This window comes from Oncorhynchus clarkii, chromosome 10 (genome assembly GCF_045791955.1).
Source record: "Oncorhynchus clarkii lewisi isolate Uvic-CL-2024 chromosome 10, UVic_Ocla_1.0, whole genome shotgun sequence".
NCBI classification, from domain to species: domain Eukaryota; kingdom Metazoa; phylum Chordata; class Actinopteri; order Salmoniformes; family Salmonidae; genus Oncorhynchus; species Oncorhynchus clarkii.
Window position 1 is genome coordinate 54,997,447 of NC_092156.1, and position 22,077 is coordinate 55,019,523.

Sequence of the window (22,077 nt, forward strand, 5' to 3'; positions counted from 1 at the left end):
CAGTGATGCTTACCCTGTTCCTTAATAGATGTTAAGTCCCCTGTTTAGGGAGCAGTTCTGGAGCAGTTCCGACTGACATTTTGGTGTACAAAGTGCTCTGCGAACAACTGTCTGTTCTCAGTTTCCACTCTCTAAGCAGAGTTGACGTGAAGTGTCAAGTTTCAGACCCCACATTTGCACAGGGAGTGACCGTGTCACATTTTCTCTCCGATCCAGACAAATAATCGATTATCTCGTCCTCTGAGAGAGCGAGCCCAGCTTGGGAGCCCAGCGAGTGCAGACATTGTGGTCATCTCGCTGGGATATTCTCAGCAGGATTTAAAGCTCTCAACATGAAGAGAAAAAAAACGAAATAATTTCATAGAATTGAAAGAAGACCACTTTGTGCTTAAAGCTGAAGTTGTAATGAGTCTGGACACATTTGAATGGCGTCTCTGTGCCCCGTTTAGGAGAAAATTCTCTGTCGACAGTTGTAATGCAATAGTGCCAATATTGTACTGTCACCAAGTATGATCATATTTATTTTACAGTTAGAAAAAATGTGAAATCTTATAGTATGTCATTTATAATTTGATTGTTACTATATTTAGAACTATATTTTTTACTCGAGCTTGTGTCCTCAAAAGTGCAAAAGTGACCTCAGCAATTTATAACTATTTTCACCATAAAGGTGAGTTCAAGACCTTTCTAAAACTATGAAGCATTAATGGTTATTGTTTATGACCATCTCATGAAAAATAATTACATTCGGGTATGTCTATTTAGGCGGAAATCAACATTTTCTCCTATCCCTCAACTGGTTTTAACAGACTGGAGTCAGGAAAGGATTTGAATTGGATTCCAAAGGAAAGAAAGGCATGAATACTCTAACTCCTGACCTTTTGACTCAGTTGTAGCATTTTTTTGACATCTTGACCATAAAAACCACCATAATGATATAAAACATTACATAACAAAAATGAATGGCGATTTTTTTTAAATGTAATTTCATTTTTTAAATGTAATTTGTATTTCATGACAGCTTCTTGTTATTTTTATTATCACTGGGTAAGCGCTGCTTCCCCTGCCTAACCTGACTGCATGTCCCTGGTATTGTGTAATAATCTTTTTATGACGGAGCACCATGAATTGACGATAAAATACAGTGCATTCGGAAAGTATTCAGACCCCTTGACTATTTCCACATTGAGGATTAAATTGTTTCCCCCCCCTCATCAATCTACACACAAAACCCCATAATGACAAAGCGAAAACTGAGAGTCCTTTCCCGAAAGCACGGTACGTAGTTGAGGCCCACGTTTCGAGTGTTTATTGAAAATGACATGTAAACTCTCTTTCAATATGTACATTTAAACAATACTTTAAAACCATTTAAATATAATACATAGGAAAGTTGTGCTGGACTATGGTCGATGAAGAATCAATATATATTTTTAGAGTGAGTATTTATCTGGCCAGTATGTTAGTGTATTTTGTCTGTTTGTAATAATGTGTTATATTTGAAAATGTGTTCGTATTCAATTTTTTTTTTAAATGTGTTCATATTATATAATAAAATACATTGTATATGAATGTTTAAGGACTCTTGGAAGATAAATCCAAAATGAGGACTAAAAGAGATCCAGATCAAATCTAAAATCTCTGTAGCAATCATCGACCACACATAGTTTTGTGTCTGGATAGATGACAGAAAGCAGGTAGTCATTGCTTTTTCTCCCCAATTTCGATCTTGTCTCATCGCTGCAACTCCCCAATGGGCTCGGGAGGTGAAGGTCAAGTCATGCGTCCTCTGAAACATGACACGCCAAACCGCGCTTCTTAACACCCGGCCGCCTAACACGGAAGCCAGCCGCACCAATGTGTCGGAGGAAACACTGTTCAACTGGTGACCGAGGTCAGCCTGCAGGCGCCCGGCCCTAGAGCGCAATGAGCCCCCATGGCCAAACCCTCCCCTAACCCGAACAACGCTGGGCCAATTGTGCTCCGCCCTACGGGACCCCCAATCACGGCCGGTTGTGACACAGTCCAAGATCGAACTCGGTCTGTAGTTATGCCTCTAGCACTGCGGTGCAGTGCCTTAGACTGCTGCGCTACTCGGGAGGCCCTCCCTACAATCATTTAATCAATATCATGCTCATTATGTTTGATGTGAAAATGTTTTGAAAATGACTCTCAGTCAATTCAAGTGTAGTTGTGGCGGCCCATGTTTTGGGAGTTTTTTGAGGGCACTATATTTTTCCAGTTTTTGCAAGACTACTAATACTTATCCCCCTTTCCCTGTGTTCCCCGCCAGAGGCAAAGAGCCCCTGAAAAGAACTTCTCTGATGTCATCGACCCCACCAAGAAGATCGCAGAGGATGGCTCCAGGATGGACAAACTGGTATTTTGTGTGTGTGCACAATACTCATTATGTTTCACCCCAAAATATTTGTAATTTGTGCACAGTAGCCTTTCTGGTTAAATTCTGCTCGTGGCTTATTGTGTAGTACAATAAACTGCAAGTGGCTACAGGAGGAGACTTCATAAAAAGCACCAATGCTCAACCATATTTTAACCTCAAAGAAAACATCCCTCATGGATGGTCTGACAGGGAATAGTGTGACATTTGGGACGCACACCATGTACCTATGTTATGCTCTACTTTTGACCAAAGCCCTATTCAAATGTACAGTAGTGCATTGGGTGCCATTTGAGACAAAGATATGGACTTTGGCGGCTAAGACCCAGTAACATCGTTCACTCTCCCTGAAAACTTAATTGTGTTTACTTAATAGTGTTAAGTTAAGGGCTTGATCAGACAGAGTCCTCCATTTCCCTGGTGTGGGATATGACCTGCTCCTCATTGGCTCAGGTTCTGACTCTCTCGCTCTCTTCCCCTCCTTCCCCTTCTTTCTCTCATTCTCTCGCTTTCTCCCTTCGTCTCTCTCTCTTCCTTCTCTTTCTCTCCATTTCAATACAGACATGAATAAATCAGGGGCGTTTCTCTCCAGTCCAGTCTTTTTGGGGACCGTCTCCAACTTTATTATGACCTTGTTCAAATTTTTAATGGCATTTATGATCCTCCCCCTCCAATCCCTCTGTCCCTCCTTCCTCTCCTCCCTCTCTTTCTCTCGCTCTGAGTCGTTTAAACGGTGACAGCTTTGTCTCATTAAGTTGCCATCTGGTGTAATGTATCATTCAAATCTGTTTTTTTACCGCCATCTTCCGGATAAGGGCCGGGGTTAGGCAGTGTGGCATTTCTGCAGTCAGACCTCGGTTCGAAGAGTATCTATTTTCCTGCAAATACTTTTAAAAGTTTGATTTTGCCTGCCTGGAGTGCCAGTTGGGTGGAGTTTGCTCTTTATGGACTAGGAAATGGATTGAATCAAAAGTCTATATAAAAAAAATTGAATACTATTGAACCAAGGTATGTTTAGAGCCAACTGACCTGGGTAAGGGGCATCTCAATAGTCTCAAGTGGTTTCCTTTCGTTGTCTCCACTTTACATCATTGAGATGTACACTATTGACGTAAGTTCGGGCTAGGAAACCCCTCGGTCTCACCAAAGGGACTAGTGGCCACAAACCATCATGAAGTCTCATAATATAGTGTCTGTTAGCTGTATAGACATAGCCACTGGGGACAATAATCCATTTGAAGTCTCCTTCTCTTCCTCCTTTTGTGTTGGAAGCTGGGGAGGCCATATTTGTTTAATTAGATCCGAGCAACACTGCAGGCTTTTTAATACTACTTTAAGACTGCTGGGGACGTCTGTCGAGAGCTTTTGTTTTTCAAGGGACTCACTCCTCTTATATTAAGGGACAATCTGGGATTGGTACATCCATGGCTGCACTTTTAAATGAATGATGATGTAGACATTTTATAATGAACCCTGTGATACATTGTGTACCGTAGCTTCAAAATGATGGTCCTTGCATCTATAGCTCTTTCTGTGAGTTTTAGAGTGGTTACATTTCTCCTGCCCCTTCCTTGCTGTTTACCTCCCAAAAAGTGTCAGGGTGGCCACTTTTATTTTATTTTTTTGAATCTCGGATTGCCCCTTTAAAGGAATGACTTAGAAAACGGTCCACACTGTACTGCACGACACCTCACACTGGCCTTGCTTTAAATGCAGGGTGGGAGAGCGGTTGGTCTATTGGTAGCAGCTGCCATTGACTTGAAATGGCCATCTATGATCCATTGATAACAGTTATTCATTGGTAACAGCATCCATTGCCGACACCATACATGGCTGTGCCCATCTAATGTAAAGTAATGATATCCGACTGTGCCAATTTAATGTAAAGTAATGGTCTATTTCTCTGCCGTGGGCTTTATTGGGTAAAAAACATCCTTTTTTAACCCTGTTTCTAATGTGTAATGGTGTGGAGTGGGGGGCGATTAAGCCTGTCAATGCGTTAATATTGGAAAGCGCCCCCCCCCCCCCCGTTCGAGTTTGTTCAGCGGATGGCATTGATCATTGTTAAACGTGTGTTTCCTATCCAACAGAGAGGGATTCTGAGCAGCGATGAAAGGACGGAGGGTCTTCATCAAACCCTTGTATCAGACGGACAAGGTGTGTGCGTGTGCGTTCGTGCACGAAAAGCAAGTACGACATCAAGAACATAACGCATATCTAAACGGCTCATTCTGAATGTGAAGAACAATGGATATCAATGCTGAATAGAAAAGCCCATAACCTTCTATCTTACGTATACAGTATGCATTTCAGGGTATTAATCTGTCTGTGTTCCAAGTGGTTTCCGTAGGGCTCTGGTCAAAGGTAGCACCCTTTATAGGGAATAGGGGGCCGTTTGGAAGGTAGCCTTTCTGTTACGTTCAGAACATTTCGCTTTATTGCCTTTAAGGCCTTGATTTCCCTTGGCATGGCCCTGAGCCACGTTCAAGTCGTAAATACATTGCAGAGAGAACTGTTATGATGTCTATAGAACTCTCAAGGTTCTCTGTTGCAATAGGTGGACTGTCGTGCAGACCTGAACGAACTGTACTGTGTTGGCTCGGATCGTTTATTTTCACATCCTTTCTGGCACGGTTCCAGCAACTATGGTGGATGGATGTGTAACCGCTGGCGTAGTGTGGGCCCCCACTCCCCAGAGAGTACATGAACACAAAGGAAAATAGATAGAATTACAGGAAATTCGCTTTAGAACTGCACTACTCCGCTGTGCGTAACCAGGCTGGCACGCAGGACAGCGCGGCTCAGTACGGTGATGAGAGTGTGAACTACTTGAAGAATCTTTGAAATACTTTGAGCTTTTTCTAGAGTCTGTTTGGGTGGGATTTGCAGTGTTGGGACTTTTCCATTGGTTAACATAAGATGGACAAGCTCAAACAGGCACAGAGAAAGTATTTCAAATGATTCTTCAAGTATTTGAAACCCCGGTCTGGTGGCATATGTCGCAGCATTATGTTGGACCATGCTTTAGCATGCTCAGCTCTTGTATCCAAACCTTGCGCTGGTTTCCAGGGCCATACAGCAGTGCTGAAGGTGCCTTCCCCTTCTGATTGTTGAGCTGCTGACTAGTGGGGGTTTGTTTACTACAGAACAGTCCCTCTCTCCCTCCCTCTCCTACTGTCGCTTCACTGCTCCCTCTCTCCTTCCCTCTCTCCCTCCCTCTCTCCTTCCCTCTCTCCCTCCCTCTCTCCTACCCTCTCTCCCTCTCTCCTTCCCTCTCTCCTTCCCTCTCTCCCACCCTATCCTACTGTCTCTTCACTGCTCCCTCTCTCCTTCCCTCTCTCCTTCCCTCTCTCCCTCCCTCTCTCCTTCCCTCTCTCCTTCCCTCTCTCCCTCCCTCTCCCTCTCTCCCTCCCTCTCTCCTTCCCTCTCTCCCTCCCTCTCTCCTTCCCTCTCTCCTACCCTCTCTCCCTCTCTCCTTCCCTCTCTCCTTCCCTCTCTCCCACCCTCTCTTACTGTCTCTTCACTGCTCCCTCTCTCCTTCCCTCTCTCCCTCCCTCTCCCTCTCTCCTTCCCTCTCTCCTTCCCTCTCACCCTCCATCTCCCTCTCTCCTTCCCTCTCTCCTTCCCTCTCCCTCTCTCCTTCCCTCTCTCCCTCCCTCTCCCTCTCTCCCTCCCTCTCTCCCTCCCTCTCTCCTTCCCTCTTTCCTACCCTCTCTCCCTCTCTCCTTCCCTCTCTCCTACCCTCTCTCCTTCCCTCTCTCCCTCTCTCCCACCCTCTCTTACTGTCTCTTCACTGCTCCCTCTCTCCTTCCCTCTCTCCCTCCCTCTCCCTCTCTCCTTCCCTCTCTCCTTCCCTTTCACCCTCCCTCTCCCTCTCTCCTTCCCTCTCTCCTTCCCTCTCACCCTCTCCCTCCCTCTCTCCTTCCCTCTCTCCTTCCCTCTCTCCCTCCCTCACTGCTCCCTCTCCCTCTCTCCTTCCCTCTCTCCTTCCCTCTCCTACTGTCCCTTCACTGCTCCCTCTCCTTCCCTCTCTCCTTCCCTCTCTCCTTCCCTCTCCTACTGTCTCTTCACTGCTCCCTTTCCCTCTCTCCTTCCCTCTCTCCTTCCCTCTCCTACTGTCTCTTCACTGCTCCCACTCCCTCTCTCCTTCCCTCTCTCCTTCCCTCTCTCCCTCCCTCTCCTACTGTCTCTTCACTGCTCCCTCTCCCTCTCTCCTTCCCTCTCTCCTTGCCTTCTCCCTCCCTCTCCTACTGTCCCTTCACTGCTTCCTCTCCCTCTCTCCTTCCCTCTCTCCTTGCCTCTCTCCCTCCCTCTCCTACTGTCCCTTCACTGCTCCCTCTCCCTCTCTCATTCCCTCTCTCCCTCCCTCTCCTACTGTCTCTTCACTGCTCCCTCTCCCTCTCTAATGGCAATTGACGAGAGCTCATCTGTTCGATATGGACTCCGATGCCTTCACACAGCAGAGCTCAGGGTCTGGGTCTTTATGTACATATTCTTTATCCCTTTACACTTGTGTACACACAAACTTGTGTACACACAAACTAAGGTAGTCGTTTTGGAATTGTTAGGTTAGATTACTCGTTGGTTATTACTGCATTGTTGGAACTAGAAGCACAAGCATTTCGCTACACTCGCATTAACATCTGCTAACCATGTGTATGTGACAAATACATTTGATTTGATTTATTCGGCACTACCCTGTCTGTTTGCTTGTTGCAGTGAGTTACATGAAGCTTATGTGTTATTGGTATTATACAGAGTATTCCACCATATTCCCTCAACCACTCTGTTCTTTTCAAATCCATGTCGGTCTGCAGTACACTGTCTGTATGTTTCTGACACAGGGCTTACACATTGTGAACATTGAGGAGAATCTCATTTGGATTTTATTAACTTCTCGCCTCCTCCTCAAAACCCATTGGACGGGGTCAGAAGTCCTGCCCCTCTGACCTTCTCACCCAATGGGTTTTCATGAGCAGGTGAGGAAAGAGGACACATGGAATCAAGGAAATGCAACTGAAATTCTCCCATGGTACTATACAGGGAGTATTACACCAGTCTGTTCCTTTCAGGTCTGTGATGAACCAGAACACACATTGGGAGAAAGGTAGAGGATCGGGCCACAGCCTGTTTATTTGTTCTTAAGGCTACGTCCAAATTTTCCACCCAGATCCCAAAATGCGCACTTGCACACTTCCTATCATGTTAAATCCACGATGTGCACTCTTTGAGAAAAGGCTGGAGAATTGTGACATGGCCATCCTGGGAAATGATATGGTGAGTGTCGGTATTTGTGATTTCTGGTCCTCTTTCAGTTTCAAGTACAAAGTTGAATAGGCAATATGAATATCTGAACTCTTACAAAGGTAAATAGTGTACTGCCTGGCATGCAGTGGGGCAAAAAAGTATTTAGTCAGCCGCCAATGTGCAAGTTCTCCCACTTAAAAAGATGAGCGAGGCCTGTAATTTTCATCATAGGTACACTTCAACTATGACAGACAAAATCCAGAAAATCACATTGTAGGATTTTGAATGAATTTATTTGCAAATTATGGTGGAAAATAAGTATTTGGTCATTACTTTGTTATATACCTTTTGTTGGCATTTGACAGAGGTCAAATGTTTTCGGTAAGTCTCCACAAGGTTTACACACACTGTTGCTGGTATTTTGGCCCATTCCTCCATGCAGATCGCCTCTAGAGCAGTGATGTTTTGGGGCTGTTGCTGGGCAACACGGACTTTCAACTCCCTCCAAAGATTTTCTATGAGGTTGAGATCTGGAGACTGGCTAGGCCACTCCAGGACCTTGAAATGCTTCTTACGAAGCCACTCCTTAGTTGCCCGGGCGGTGTGTTTGGGTTCATTGTCATGCTGAAAGACCCAGCCACGTTTCATCTTCAATGCCCTTGCTGGTGGAAGGAGGTTTTCACTTCATAATCTTCCGATACATGGCCCCATTCATTCTTTCCTTTACACGGACCAGTCGTCCTGGTCCCTTTGCAGAAAAACAGCCCCAAAGCATGATGTTTCCATCCCCATGCTTCACAGTAGGTATGGTGTTCTTTGGATGCAACTCAGCATTCTCCAAACACGACGAGTTGAGTTTTTACCAAAAAGTTAGATTTTGGTTTCATCTGACCATATGACATTCTCCGAATCTTCTTCTGGATCATCCAAATGCTCTCTAGCAAACTTCAGACGGGCCTGGACATGTACTGGCTTAAGCAGGGGGACACATCTGGCACTGCAGGATTTGAGTCCCTGGCGGCGTAGTGTGTTACTGATGGTAGGCTTTGTTACTTTGGTCCCAGCTCTCTGCAGGTCATTCACTAGGACCCCCGTGTGGTTCTGGGATTTTTGCTCACTGTTCTTGTGATCATTTTGATCCCACTGGGTGAGATCTTGCGTGGAGCCCCAGATCGAGGGAGATTATCAGTGATCTTGTATGTCTTCCATTTCCTAATAATTGCTCCCACAGTTGATTTCTTCAAACCAAGCTGCTTACCTATTGCAAATTCAGTCTTCCCAGCCTGGTGCAGGTCTACAATTTTGTTTCTGGTGTCCTTTGACAGCTCTTTGGTCTTGGCCATAGTGCAGTTTGGAGTGTGACTGTTTGAGGTTGTGGACAGGTGTCTCTTATACTGATAACAAGTACAAACAGGTGCCATTAATACAGGTAACGAGTGGAGGACAGAGGAGCCTCTTAAAGAAGAAGTTACAGGTCTGTGAGAGCCAAAAATCTTGCTTGTTTGTAGGTGATCAAATACTTATTTTCCACCATAATTTGCAAATAAATTCATTAAAAATCCTACAATGTGATTTTCTGGATTTTTTTCTTCTCATTTTGTCTGTCATAGTTGAAGTGTACCTATGATGAAAATTACAGGCCTCTCTCCTCTTTTTAAGTGGGAGAACTTGCACAATTGGTGGCTGACTAAATACTTTTTTGCCCCACTGTAGATACATTTGTATTAGCCCCTCTAAGGAACCAGGAAATGTGTAACATTCTACGGTGGGTAAAAATTATGCAGAATTAGACTGGTATTCATGCAATTGCAGATAATAGGTTTCCACTAGTGTGCAAATCAATCGCATTCTGGAAAGCCAAGATCTGAAATTGAATTGAATACCCACCTTATAATTATAATATCTGTTGTACTATATAAAAAATATAGGGGCTTGTGAGTGATAAAGAAACAGGCATGGAGGGTGGTCAGTCAAGTTGAGGGGTTTATTAGAGAACAGTGAATATAAAGGTACTTGCTTGTATGTATGTACAGGTAACTGCCAGTAGAAAGGAAATGCCAACATAAAGTTTGTTAATAGTGCAGTGGGCCAACACGAGCCAGAGCAGTTTCAGTGTGCCTAATCATAGATTCTGTGTCTGGAACTATATTGGAGGGATGCAACCCAAATCCATAATTTTCTGTTTTGTTGATGGTGTTGGAAAACGCTGTCTCCACTCCAGAATCTCCCATAAGTGTTCAATTGGGTGGAGATCTGGTGACAGACGGCCGGTTTATGGTTTACATCGCATATGGTTTACATCGTTTTCATGCTCATCAAATGGCCATTCATGCTGTGTGGATGGTATTGTCATTCTATGGGGGCCATGGTAGGTAGCCCAAATAATAGCCTGCCCAGCATTTTTATAAATGAGCCTAAGCATGCTGGGATGTTAATTGCTTAATTAACTCAAGAACTACACCTGTGTGGAAGCATCTGCTTTTAATATACGTTATATCCTTAATTTACTCACATTTCCATTATTTTGGCAATTACCTGTATGTATGTATGTATGTATGTATGTAGGACTCTAGGGCTTCATTTAGTCAGGCACCACAATTCTGATAATCTTTCCACTAATTTCACTTTTGACTAATCACATCAGATCTTTCACATCAGATCTTTCACATCAGATCTTTCACATCAGATCTTTCACATCAGATCTTTCACATCAGATCTTTTTGATAGCTGAACTGATTAAAAGACAAATCAGTAAAAAAATATATCAGAATCGGGCTGCCTGTCTAAACGCAGCCTTATGTTCTCTGAGCAAACCACAACTAGTCATACCTCTCCGTGTCTACTATTAGACTCAACACAATAATCCAATCAGGCTGCGATATAGTTAGTGATATCATCATGAGAAATTGTTTTTTTTTTTAAAGGCAATACCATAGGACCATAAAGTGTGTGCATCGTTCAGGAACGCCGTTATGGGTCGGGAAGGAACAAGGAAACAAATGACTTGGATGCCAAACACTTTCAGTTACCTTAAATATAAGTTATTCCTAGCTCTACAGGTAAGGTAACGTTCAAACCAGGGACAACATACAAGATTAAGTTAGGAGGGGAATATTGACAAAAGCACAGATCTGTGGGGGTAAAACTATAAACCTTTTCATAGTCAGGCAGTGTGATTTAAGTTGAAACGTTTCCTCAGGTCTGCACATGCATTACTCAGTAAACTAAACTCTAGTTCAATGGTCTCCTTATAATGCACATTGTCGAAGAAATAATTACATCTCCCTGCCTGATTATTTAGAGGTTTACAGCCATTTTTTGCACAAACCTGCGCTCTAATTTGCACCACGAAAATGCCGCCCAAAGTGTATCAGCCGTGATGGATCAATCCTCTTGTTTCAGTGATTTCACTACTGCGCCATTCATCGTTTCCATTCAGACAGTTAATGTGTGTACGAGCAGCCGGTCAGTACCACAATAGTAATGATATAGCAATAATATTGACGGCCAATTAGGTGCCCCTCTTCTGCTATGTTTTGTTTTTAACTTTTTATCTCCCTTTTATTTTAAAGTAAGTTCTTGTTTTTAGTGTCACACATTTGGCTCTCACACGGTTAAGCTACAGTAGTAATAATAGTCATAAATATGGGTGGGAGCACGCTGGCTCCCCATTGGCCGAGAAGCCCCAAAGTGTTCATGGGAGCTGTAGTTCAGAACAGGTGGCGGGATAGCAAAGTCCTCCGGGTAGGTTTTTTCATCGACCCTTCGCTCAAAAGGGAGAAAGGAGGCGGTGTTATTATCAGCATAACTCGTCTCACCAAAAGAAACAAATGAACACAAAGAAAGAAGGGGAGTTTTCTTAAACTTCTCGTTGTCGGTGTTGTTTTTCTTGGTTTCAGTGACATCCGTCGTGGCGGCGGACATCTTTAGAAGGAGTCCATGGCCTTGAACTCGCTGAGGGCCTGGACGGGCGAGATGTGCTTCTTCTGCGAGCCCCGTCGAACGCGGGTCTGGCACTCCTCTGGCTTCTCCCGCTTCACCAAGGGCTTCTTCTCGGGCGCCTTCATGCGCCAGCTGACCACAGGCGAGTTGACGGCGGCGGCGCCGTACACCTTGGCGTACTTGGTGGACGCCACGTAGCTGGCTTTGACTGTGAGCACCACAGCGTTCATCAAGTTCTTGGCCGCCTGGATGAGGGAGGTGGCGCTGTCCAGCTACGGAGAGAGACAGAGGACAACTTAGAACCTTGTACCAACACCATATCTTAGGTTGCACGGATATACCTATTTCACTACATAGTATGAACTGTGGTAACAACATTGTAGTTGCATAGGAACTGCTTTTACTCGGTCAGCTTTATACATTAAAATGTACATGTGAAAAACCATCACATATAAACCGTCACATATATAAGACCTGCAATAGAAGCAATGGTTAGGTCAACCGCAAACCTGCATCATCCCACTGCGCATGCAACATTCTGCAGACCCCATGAGGGGAGGAAGGGAGGAGAGGAGGGGGAGAGGTGAGAAGAAAGAGAGGGGAGAGGTGGGAAGAAGGAGAGGGGAGAGGGGTGGGAAGAAGGAGAGGGGGGGAGAGGTGGGAAGAAGGAGAGGGGAAAAGGAAGCTCTAAGTGATTGGATAGGTGAGCAATAAGCAATAATCCAACCAATTGGATTTCTTTCAGGACTTCAATGAAGCATATCTATTGGGCAGGTGTAAGCATTAATACTAACCAACCAATTGGAGACCTGTTATTTCTTCAATGAAAGGGTATTGAGATGCACCCCTTTCTTCAGAGTCTTTCAGACATCCCATGTCACGCTGCAAGATAACAAGGACTGCCTGCGGCAAAGAGCTCTCACTGAAGAAGGCTTTATCAAGCCAGCGGTTCTTACAGTACAGAGGTGAGATCTCTGTCTCTGGTCTCCCCCGCAGGGCGATAGCAGGGCCTTCACTCGTCTTATCAGAGCCCTGAGTAGCTGGACAGGGTCAGAGTGACCGCTGTGCCTCCAACACATCTCTGATATGACAGCCTCATTAAGAGAAAGCGGGTGTCCACCAATGGCACCCTGTTCCCTATATAGCGCACTACTTTCGACCAGAGCCTGTTGTAGTGAACACATTTTGTGCTGGTCAAAATAGGGTGCCATTTCAGACGTAGTGCCCATAGAGTTTCAGCTCATCTTGTCGGGATTAAATGGCTGCATATTACTTGGTATTTTAAGCATAATTCGGGGTATCAGGGGCACCCACCGTGCTGCTAACCTTTTTATAGTGACCAGCTGGAGTTCGGAGCCAATTAATTCTAGCGGTTGACTCCCTTCTCGGGGTGGGGGGCAAGGGGGTAGGGGGGCCAGCCGCAGCCTCTAAATGTCAGCCAAACAAAACGCAGGGAGAGAAGAGAGGTACACCTGACCTCCACCAACTGCTAATTAAGAAGTGTCTGGGAAAAAAAAGTAGGTGTCGTGTAGCGAGGGCCATGTTTTTCAACGCTTAATTGTCAGTTGTGTTGAGGACTCCCTGGGTTGGGGTTGGCACCGCGAAGGGAAAGAGAGAATGACAGTTTTGCCAAACAACGATCGAGAGGAGTGTTACTCGAGGACCTGAGTGTTTCCCGCCATAATATGCCAATCAGAATAGGAGGTCTATTTCAACAGATGATTGTGGACATTTTTACAATTCGTGAATTGAACAATTCCGAGAATTCAGTGAGCCTGTTTAATGGAGGGACGTGCGCAAAAATACACTACATGACCAAAAGTACGTGGACACCTCCTCGTTGAACATCTCATTCCAAAATCACATGAAGTTGTTTGCCCCTATGCTGCTAGGAAGTCTTTCCACTAGATGTTGGAACATTGTTGCAGGGACTTCCATTCAGCCACACGAGCTTTAGTGAGGTTGGGCAGTGATGTTGGGCGATTAGGCCAGGCTTGCAGTCGGCATTCCAATTCGTCCCAAAGGTGTTCAATGGGGTTGAGGTTCTTCCACACTGATCTTGACAAATAATTTCTGTATGGACCTCGCTTTGTGCACGGGGGCTGGTGAGAACGTGGCTCAGTATGGCAAGGATTGCTACAATATTATCCATTAACGTTTATACTGCCGTTGCACAATATATTGCCACATGTATTGTGTAATCATTTTGAAATGTTATAATGTTATGTAAAATCATAGGGTAATTGCAGTAAAAAAAAGATCAAAGAGGATGCCTGGACTCTGAGTCTCTTTGAAAGGTGGTCTTTGGCAGCCAGCATTCTATACTAGAGCCTAAGGATAAAGTCCTTTCCAAAACGCCATACCATTTCCTAGAAATGGGGTGTAAATCAACAGTATCAACTAGCTTTCTTTCCCCTCTCGATCAAGACAAGTGGACAAGGGAAGGATGCCAAGAGACATGATTGAGATTCACCCCACAAGTGCATAGTGGGGTGGATTTGAGATTGGGCATGCATTTCATTTCCACCTGTTCAGCGTTAGCTTAAAATACCATTTAAAGTTGAAACTAACTGACATGCGTCTAAGCAGTTCAGTAGTTAGTATCCACCATAATGCTGCCATCGTCTGTCCTGTGTTTTTAGACAAGCGCTGATGGAGAACAGACTAGAGCTGTCTGAAAACGTTACTAGCGTTCGAATCCTTGCTTCCTCCATTGTTGTTTAATCAATTATTCTCAAAGTGCATTGAATGAGAGGATCCAAGGCTCTCCCTCAGAACTCCTCCAATGCCCTTTGAGAGGAATTGTAAGAAACGAGGAGGGAGGAAGCCTACGGAAGGTCCCTTTGAGAGGAATTGTAAGAAACGAGGAGGGAGGAAGCCTAGGGAAGGTCCCTTGTAACTATTGAGATGAAGGAATGAGGCCCACAGACAGAACATTGCTGCTCACCAGTGCTTTATGCACCTGAATACAACTATTGACGGAGACCCAGAGCCTTGACTGTAACATGTTAGGGTGTTGTGTGGTGAGACTTACCCCAGAGACGATGAGCTCTCCTCCCAGGTTCTGGACCTCGGCCTTGACCTTGCTACAGATGTTGAGCTGGTGGCAGTACAGGGCGATTCTCTGCAGGTAGGCCAGCAGGTCCTGCTTGCAGGCCGAGTCAGGGCACTGAGACATGCACACACGCAGAAACACGATGATAAAATGAGTTTAAAAACAGGGAAAATAGCCAAAAAATGTGTTAAGAAGAAGCAGGGTTAAGAAATAGTCTTGTTTTGTACATCAGAAGTAGTTTACAAAATGGTTGTGCACTATTTTCTTTACTAATGGCATGTCATTTCTCCACTGTACTCATTCCTACAGCAGAAAAACAACCCAATCATCGAAATAGCAGGGGCAATTAGCAAGACCTTTCCAGGCCCTCTATTGTGAGAAGCCATATGAGTCTACCTCTAGTATATACTGAGGTAACCCTATTCACTATATAGTGCACTTCTTTACACCTCTCTGTGCCTGTGCCATTTGAGGCACAGGCACAGAGAGGGATCGGGACAAAGGCTTTTCAGTCCCACTTGTAAATGCACACAAAGTAGCTGTAATATGTTCTGGACGTCATGCAGCGAAAATTGCAACGGCCCACAAGTTTCCTGGTGGGTAATGAAAGAATGGTGCGTTTGCTACTTTGCTTTTAAAACGCTCCCGGGCACCGTTTTGTACAGGCACCTTTTTTCTCAACCATTAACAGTAAATGGTCCTAACTATGACATTCAGGCAGCATGTATAGAGTTGAAGGGAAGGGATACATTCAAACAGGGCTCACTTCCCCTTGTCTTTAGGGGGGCTGGGATACATTGGGAAAGCCAAGTTAATTGGCCGAAAAAGCTAGCTAAGGGACCATGTTAATTTGGGCTTGCAATGTTTTCACACATTTAGCATTGGAAGACACAAATGTGCATTTCTTATTCAGTAGTCCCTCTCCCTGTTTCGTTCCGTTTTCTTCATGAACACGACCCATCTCTACCTATTCCCCTCGAGTGGTAAATCCCGTGTTTAGATTGTCCCAATGTGTTCCCTTTCCACACTTGTTTTTTTTGTTGCCAGTTGAATTGTGCTTTAGTGGGCTTGTCCGCCCACACTTGAGTAAGTAAGTAAGGGTGTTAGGCAGACTAGTAATGATGGACTCGAAGTACTCGTGGTGCAGCACTAATGGTCACAGATGCACAGTTGTCCTGTTTGCACAACAAATGAATGCGTCTGTGGCTGTGTCCCAAACGGCACCATAATCCCTGCATAGTGCACTATTTTTAACCAGGGCAAATAGGGCTCTGGTCAATAGTAGTGCACTATATAGGGAATAGGCTGCCATTTGGGATGCATTTTTTTGTTCACATGATACACTGAACCAAAATAAATACGCAACATGTAAAGTGTTGATCCCATGTTTCATGAGCTGAAAGAAAAGATCACATACATGTTCCATACACACAAAAAGCTTATTTCTCTCAAATGTTGTGCACAAATTTGATTCCTTCCCTGTTAGTGAGCATTTCTCCATTGCCAAGGTATTCCATCCACCTAACAGGTGTGGCATATCAATAAGCTGATTAAACCGCATGATCATTACACAATACCTTGTATTGGGTACAATAAAAGGCCACTCTAAAATGTGCAGTTTTATCACACAACACAATGCCACAGATTTTGGGGGAGCATGCAATTGGCATGCTGACTGCAGGGATATCCACCAGAGTTGTTGCCAGAGAATTTAATGTTAATGTCTCTACCACAAGCCGTCTCCAACGTCCTTTTAGAGAATTTGGCAGTACGTCCAACTGGCCTTACAGCCGCAGACCACGTGTATGGCGTTGTGTAGGCGAGCGGTTTGCTGACGTTAGCATTGTGAGCAGAGTGCCCCATGGTGGCGGTGGGGTTATTGGTATGGACAGGCATAAGATACAGACAACGAACCCAATTGCATTTTATCGATGGCAATTGGAATGTACAGAGATAACATGACGAGACCCTGAGGCCCATTGTTGTGCCATTCATGTGTCAGGATCACCTCATGTTTCAGCATGATAATGCACAGCCCCATGTCTCAAGGAACTGTACACAATTCCTGGAAGCTGAAAATGTCTCAGTTCTTCCATGGCCTGCACTCTCACCAGACATGTCACCTATTGAGCATGTTTGGGATGCTCTGGATCAACGTGTACTACAGCTATTACAGTTCTCGCCAATATCCAGCAACTTCGCAAAGCCTATGAAGAGGAGTGGGACAACATTCCACAGGCCACAATCAACAGCCTGATCAATGCAAAGGAGATGTGTCGCGCTGCATGAGGCAAATGGTGGTCACACCAGATACTGACTGGTTTTCTGATCAATGCCCCCTACATTTTTTAAAAGCTATCTCTAATCAAAATATGCATATCTTTATTCCGAGTCATGTAAAATCCATAGATTAGGGCCTAATAGATTTATCTAAACGATCTGATTTCTTTATATGAACTGTAATTGTTCCTTGTTGCGTTTCATATTTTTTGGTCACAACTTCCCCCGAAGTCTCTCCTTGTTCGGGCGGTGTTCGGCGGTCGACGTCACCGACCTTCTAGCCGCCACTGATCCATTTTTCATTTTCCATTGGTTTTGTCTTGTCTTCCTTCACACCTGGTTCCAATCCCATCGATTACATGTTGTGTATTTAACCCTCCGTTTCCCCTCATGTCCTTGTCGGAGATTGTTTGATTGTATGTGTATGTGCTAGTATGTGTTGGTCTTCGACGGGTTTTGTACCCACTTTTGTTATTTTATATATTTAGTTTTTTTGGAGTTTGGTCAGCACTTATTAAACTTCTCCGTTTTATACCAAGTTTGTTCTCCTGCGCCTGACTTCCTGCCACCAACACGCACCCACTACATTTCTGTTCAGTATACTTAGTATACTAAGTACAGTAAATAATGACAGGTGTAGACTTTACTGTGAAAGGCTTACTTACAAGCCCTTAACCAACAATAGAAAAAATGGCTAAATAAAAAAGGAATTAGTAACAAAGAAATAACAATAATGTGGCTATATACTGTATAAGGAGTACTGGTGCCGAGTCAATGTGCAGATCACATTGATCAGAGATATTATAATCAACGCTATAACTGTTGAATAAATACACAAAATTGACACAGCAGTCGTTTAAAGTATCTGTCCAGTGTACCAGATTTATTATGAAATATGAACTATAATTTTTATTTTTCTTATGATTAAGGATGTTAAAAAAATCAGCTTTTCTCAGTGCCCCTGCTTGGCCTGTTAGAAACAACAGGGTTTTGGGCGTATATTGGTTAAAAAAAAACTAAAACTGATTATTGGCAGCTCAGCTGCTACCTTTTACAGTCAACAACAGCTAACTCGGTTTCCTCTTGACATAAAACGTTTCTCTACAAACCACAGGAAAGGCGAGATGGTTGATGTGTGGAGGATCGGCTTTGGCTTTGCTTTCTTGTTGGCTAACGTTAGCTGACGGCTTCCGAACATCAAGCAGGACAACTCTTACAAACCGCACAAGTGAGTAAGCACTTCGTTGGACAGTGTATATACCATGTATATCTTGTGTATACGACTAATACAACTTGAAACTACAAACCACATCATTTGAAATAGAAGTGACTGGCGGGATACTTTAGTTGTTGCAGATGCTTTCTCCCTTTTGCTAACACCAGCTAAGGATTGCTTGGCTTGCTTGCTTGTGTGCGGTGAGTGTGCTGTGAGTGTGCTGTGAGTGTGCTGTGAGTGTGCTGTGCATTCCCGAGCCCGTGTTCAAATACCCATACGTGTGTCCTAAATAGTAGGCCATTTGAGTGTGAAAGAAATTAAGTTTCATAGTATGTGACATTTTAAAAAAATCAAGTATACTTGAAATTCCTGGATGTCATACTAGTTTTGGCACAGGTCCCCGAGAGCTGCCCCTCAACCATCTGAGACCCCCTCTCTCAAAACAATCCTAATCAAATCAAATAATTCTGATGTAACAAAGTTGCCCCTCAGTGTCATTCAAACTTCCATGTTTTGACTTGTGAATGTGTCGGCACCGGGGACTCAGGATGTGGCTGCGCTATGATGTCATGTTAATCAGGCATTTTGATTGGAACATATGGATTGTTTTAGTTTTGTAGGCTACCTATTTAATTATTCCATTTATGGATCAAGCCTTAGCAGTCATTCTGATCTCGTTCCCAATGATCAGTGCTTTCATTTATTATGCTGCTGTCCAGCGGTTCTGAATGTGCGATGCAGCCGACATTCCACGTTTTGTTGCAATAGCCTTTTGATTTGAACATGTGAAATGTTTTAGTGTGTGTCCTATAGGCTATTTGATATCATTTACATACAGTACGTTGCAGTACTTTACTAATAATAAAATGGAACCAAATGATCTGTTTTTGTCTTCAATCTCCAATTTTTAATAAAGGCTGTATGGGGCTATGGTATAGGTTGAATCTGATAGTCTGCCTACAACCAGCCTGAGGTATAGGTAAATGTATCAAATTGGAAATGAGATCTTATCAGACTGGTTAATGTGATGCATGTCTGTTGAATTGAGAAAAACCCACCTGCATACCTGCTACTGTGCTGTGGCCGTGGCATACTGCACACGTTTTACTGAAACAGTACATGCTGAATAGTGTGCGCCGATGAGTACATAGGATGCAGTTTAAGTATGTTGTACGCTACTATTGGTATTCGGGCACGGCCATGTCTCCCCACCAGAGAATTTGGAGAAAGCTGCTGGACCAATTACAAAAGGGGCCTGTCTCAGCCAAAGAGGATGATGCCATTTATCCAAGCAAATGTCAAGCGTTTTTTGAAACTGTGCAAAAACGTGTTTGAGATGGGAATATACTGGGGGTTTTTCTTTAATATGCTTTGGCCACAACTTCAAGTAGGATGAGTCAACAACATTATTTGGGTATGATCAAACAGAATGAGCTTTTAAAATGAGAATTTCTGTTACGTTAATGATCTCAGGGGGGTCAGATTCCGCAAACACAATGGGTTACAAGACACACACGCACTAATGCCCCCTTAAAGCTGTGTTCATGCAGTGCTGCATGCTGATCTTGCAGCCAGTGAGGCAGAAAGTGGAAGCAGCTCCTAGGACATGATTACTGCACCCACCGCCACTCCTGGCTAGCATTACCACTAATTCCACTAACACACACAAACCAAACACACACACACGCTGTATACAAACACTTGGAAACACACACAACCCCCTTTCTCCATCACACCAGAAAACCACGAGTTTCTCCCTGCTCCTGGCCAGCCCGGGTTCAGGCAGGCAGATGACAATATGGTTGCCTGACTAATCGGCCATCTCCTCAGCAGATTCCCTCCTGGTGTAAATAAACAGCACGGACCATTACCTTACCAAGGCCGCCAAGGAAAGCAGGCAGCTTCATTCTCTCCCTCCCTCTAACTCGCTCCCTCTCTTTCCTGCCACTGATTGGGGAGGATGAATTCTAGCCTGGAATCCAAACTGAATATTGTGAAACAGAACAATATTTAGTTAGGGTTTCAGGCTGGAATTTCTCTCTTTCCAAACCTTCCTTCCAAAGAGGAGTTCTAGCCTGAAATACAAACTGAATGTAGTGAAACCATATTGCTATTCAGTTTGGATTACAGGCTAGAATTCCTCTCTTCTTCTCTAGAGTGGAATTCCAGCTTGGAAAAAAAACTGATCCATGGCACTCTATCCAGTTTGGATTCAAGGCTAGTGGAAACTTCTATTTCAATAGGAAGGAAGAAGCCATTTTGTTTTTGCATAATTAGACCTGAAACAAATCAGCCTCTCTGCATGGGTGACTCAGCAGCAGGACTTCTGTTATTAAACCAGGGGGCAAACCTCTGTCAGAACCCACACACAAACACAAAAGCATCACTAAATCACACCTCTATATTGATGGTGTGTTGCATTTCTAATCAGGCATGTGGAAAAAAACAGAGCTCTGCCCATGACTCTGGTTGCTTCACAAATGGCACCCTATTCCCTATATAGTGCATTACTTTTGACCAGGGCCCATAAGGACACAATCTAATACAATAAATACAGTTGAAGTCGGAAGTTTACATAAACTTATGTTGGAGTCATTAAAACTCGTTTTTCAACCACTCCACACATTTCTTGTTAACAGACTATAGTTTTGGCAGGTAAGTTAGGACATCTACTTCGTGCATGACACAAGTAATTTTTCCAACAATTGTTAACAGACAGATTATTTCACTTATAATTCACTGTATCACACCAGTGGGTCAGACGTCTACATACACTAAGTTGACTGTGCCTTTAAACAGCTTGGAAAATTACAGAAAATTATGTCATGGCTTTAGAAGCTTCTGATAGGCTAATTGACATAATTTGAGTCAATTGGAGGTTTACCTGTGGATGTATTTCAAGGCCTAACTTCAAACTCTTTGCTTGACATCATGGGAAATCAAAGGAAATCAGCCAAGACCTCAGAAAAAATTGTAGACCTCCACAAGTCTGGTTCATCCTTGGGAGCAATTTCCAAATGCCTGAAGGTACCACGTTCATCTGTACAAACAATAGTACGCAAGTATCAACACCATGGGACCACGCAGCCATCATACCACTCAGGAAGGAGACTTGTTCTGTCTCTTAGAGATGAACGTACTTTGGTGTGAAAAGTGCAAATCAATCCCAGAACAACAGCAACGGACCTTGTGAAGATGCTGGAGGAAACAGGTACAAAATGATCTATATCCACAGTAAAACGAGTCCTATATCGACATAACCAGCAAGGAAGAAGCCACTGCTCCAAAACCGCCATTAAAAAAAACAGACTACGGTTTGCAACTGCACATGGGGAAAATGATCAAACTTTTTGGAAAAATGTCCTCTGGTCTGATGAAACAATTAGAACTGTTTGGCCATAATGACCATCGTTACGTTTGGAGGAAAAAGGGAGGGCCGAAGAACACCATCCCAAACGTGAAGCACAGGGGTGGCAGCATCATGTTGTGGGGGTGCTTTGCACCAGGAGTGACTGGTGCACTTCACAAAATAGATGGCATCATGATGAAAGAAAATTATGTGCATATATTGAAGCAACATCTCAAGACATCAGTCAGGAAGTTAAAGCTTGCTCGCAAATGGGTCTTCCAAATGGACAATGACCCCAAGCATACTAGTTGTAGCAAAACAGCTTAAGGACAACAAAGTAAAGGTATTGGAGTGGCCATCACAAAGCCCTGACCTAAATCCCATAGATAATTTGTGGGCAGAACTGAAAAAGTGTGTGCGAGCAAGGAGGCCTTTACAAGCCTGACTCAGTTACACCAGCTGTGTCAGGAGGAATGGGCCAAAATTCACCCAACTTATTGTGGGACGCTTGTGGAAGGCAACCCAAAACATTTGACCCAAGTTAAACAATTTAAAGGCAATGCTACCAAATACTAATTGAGTGCATGTAA

The 22,077-nt window shown here is 43.9% G+C and overlaps 1 protein-coding gene across 1 annotated transcript in view; it reads right to left on the reverse strand.

Moving 5' to 3' along the window:
* Positions 1-10,342: 10,342 nt before the first annotated feature.
* LOC139418798 (catenin alpha-2-like) overlaps positions 10,343-22,077 on the reverse strand; it is a 628,002-nt gene continuing 616,267 nt past the window's right edge. Inside the window, exons 16-17 of the mRNA XM_071168509.1 lie at positions 14,622-14,756; positions 10,343-11,859 (exon numbers count right to left, since the gene is read on the reverse strand). Coding sequence (XP_071024610.1) covers positions 11,572-11,859; positions 14,622-14,756 — 423 coding nt within the window. The 3' untranslated portion in view covers positions 10,343-11,571. The remainder of the gene's footprint in view (positions 11,860-14,621; positions 14,757-22,077) is intronic.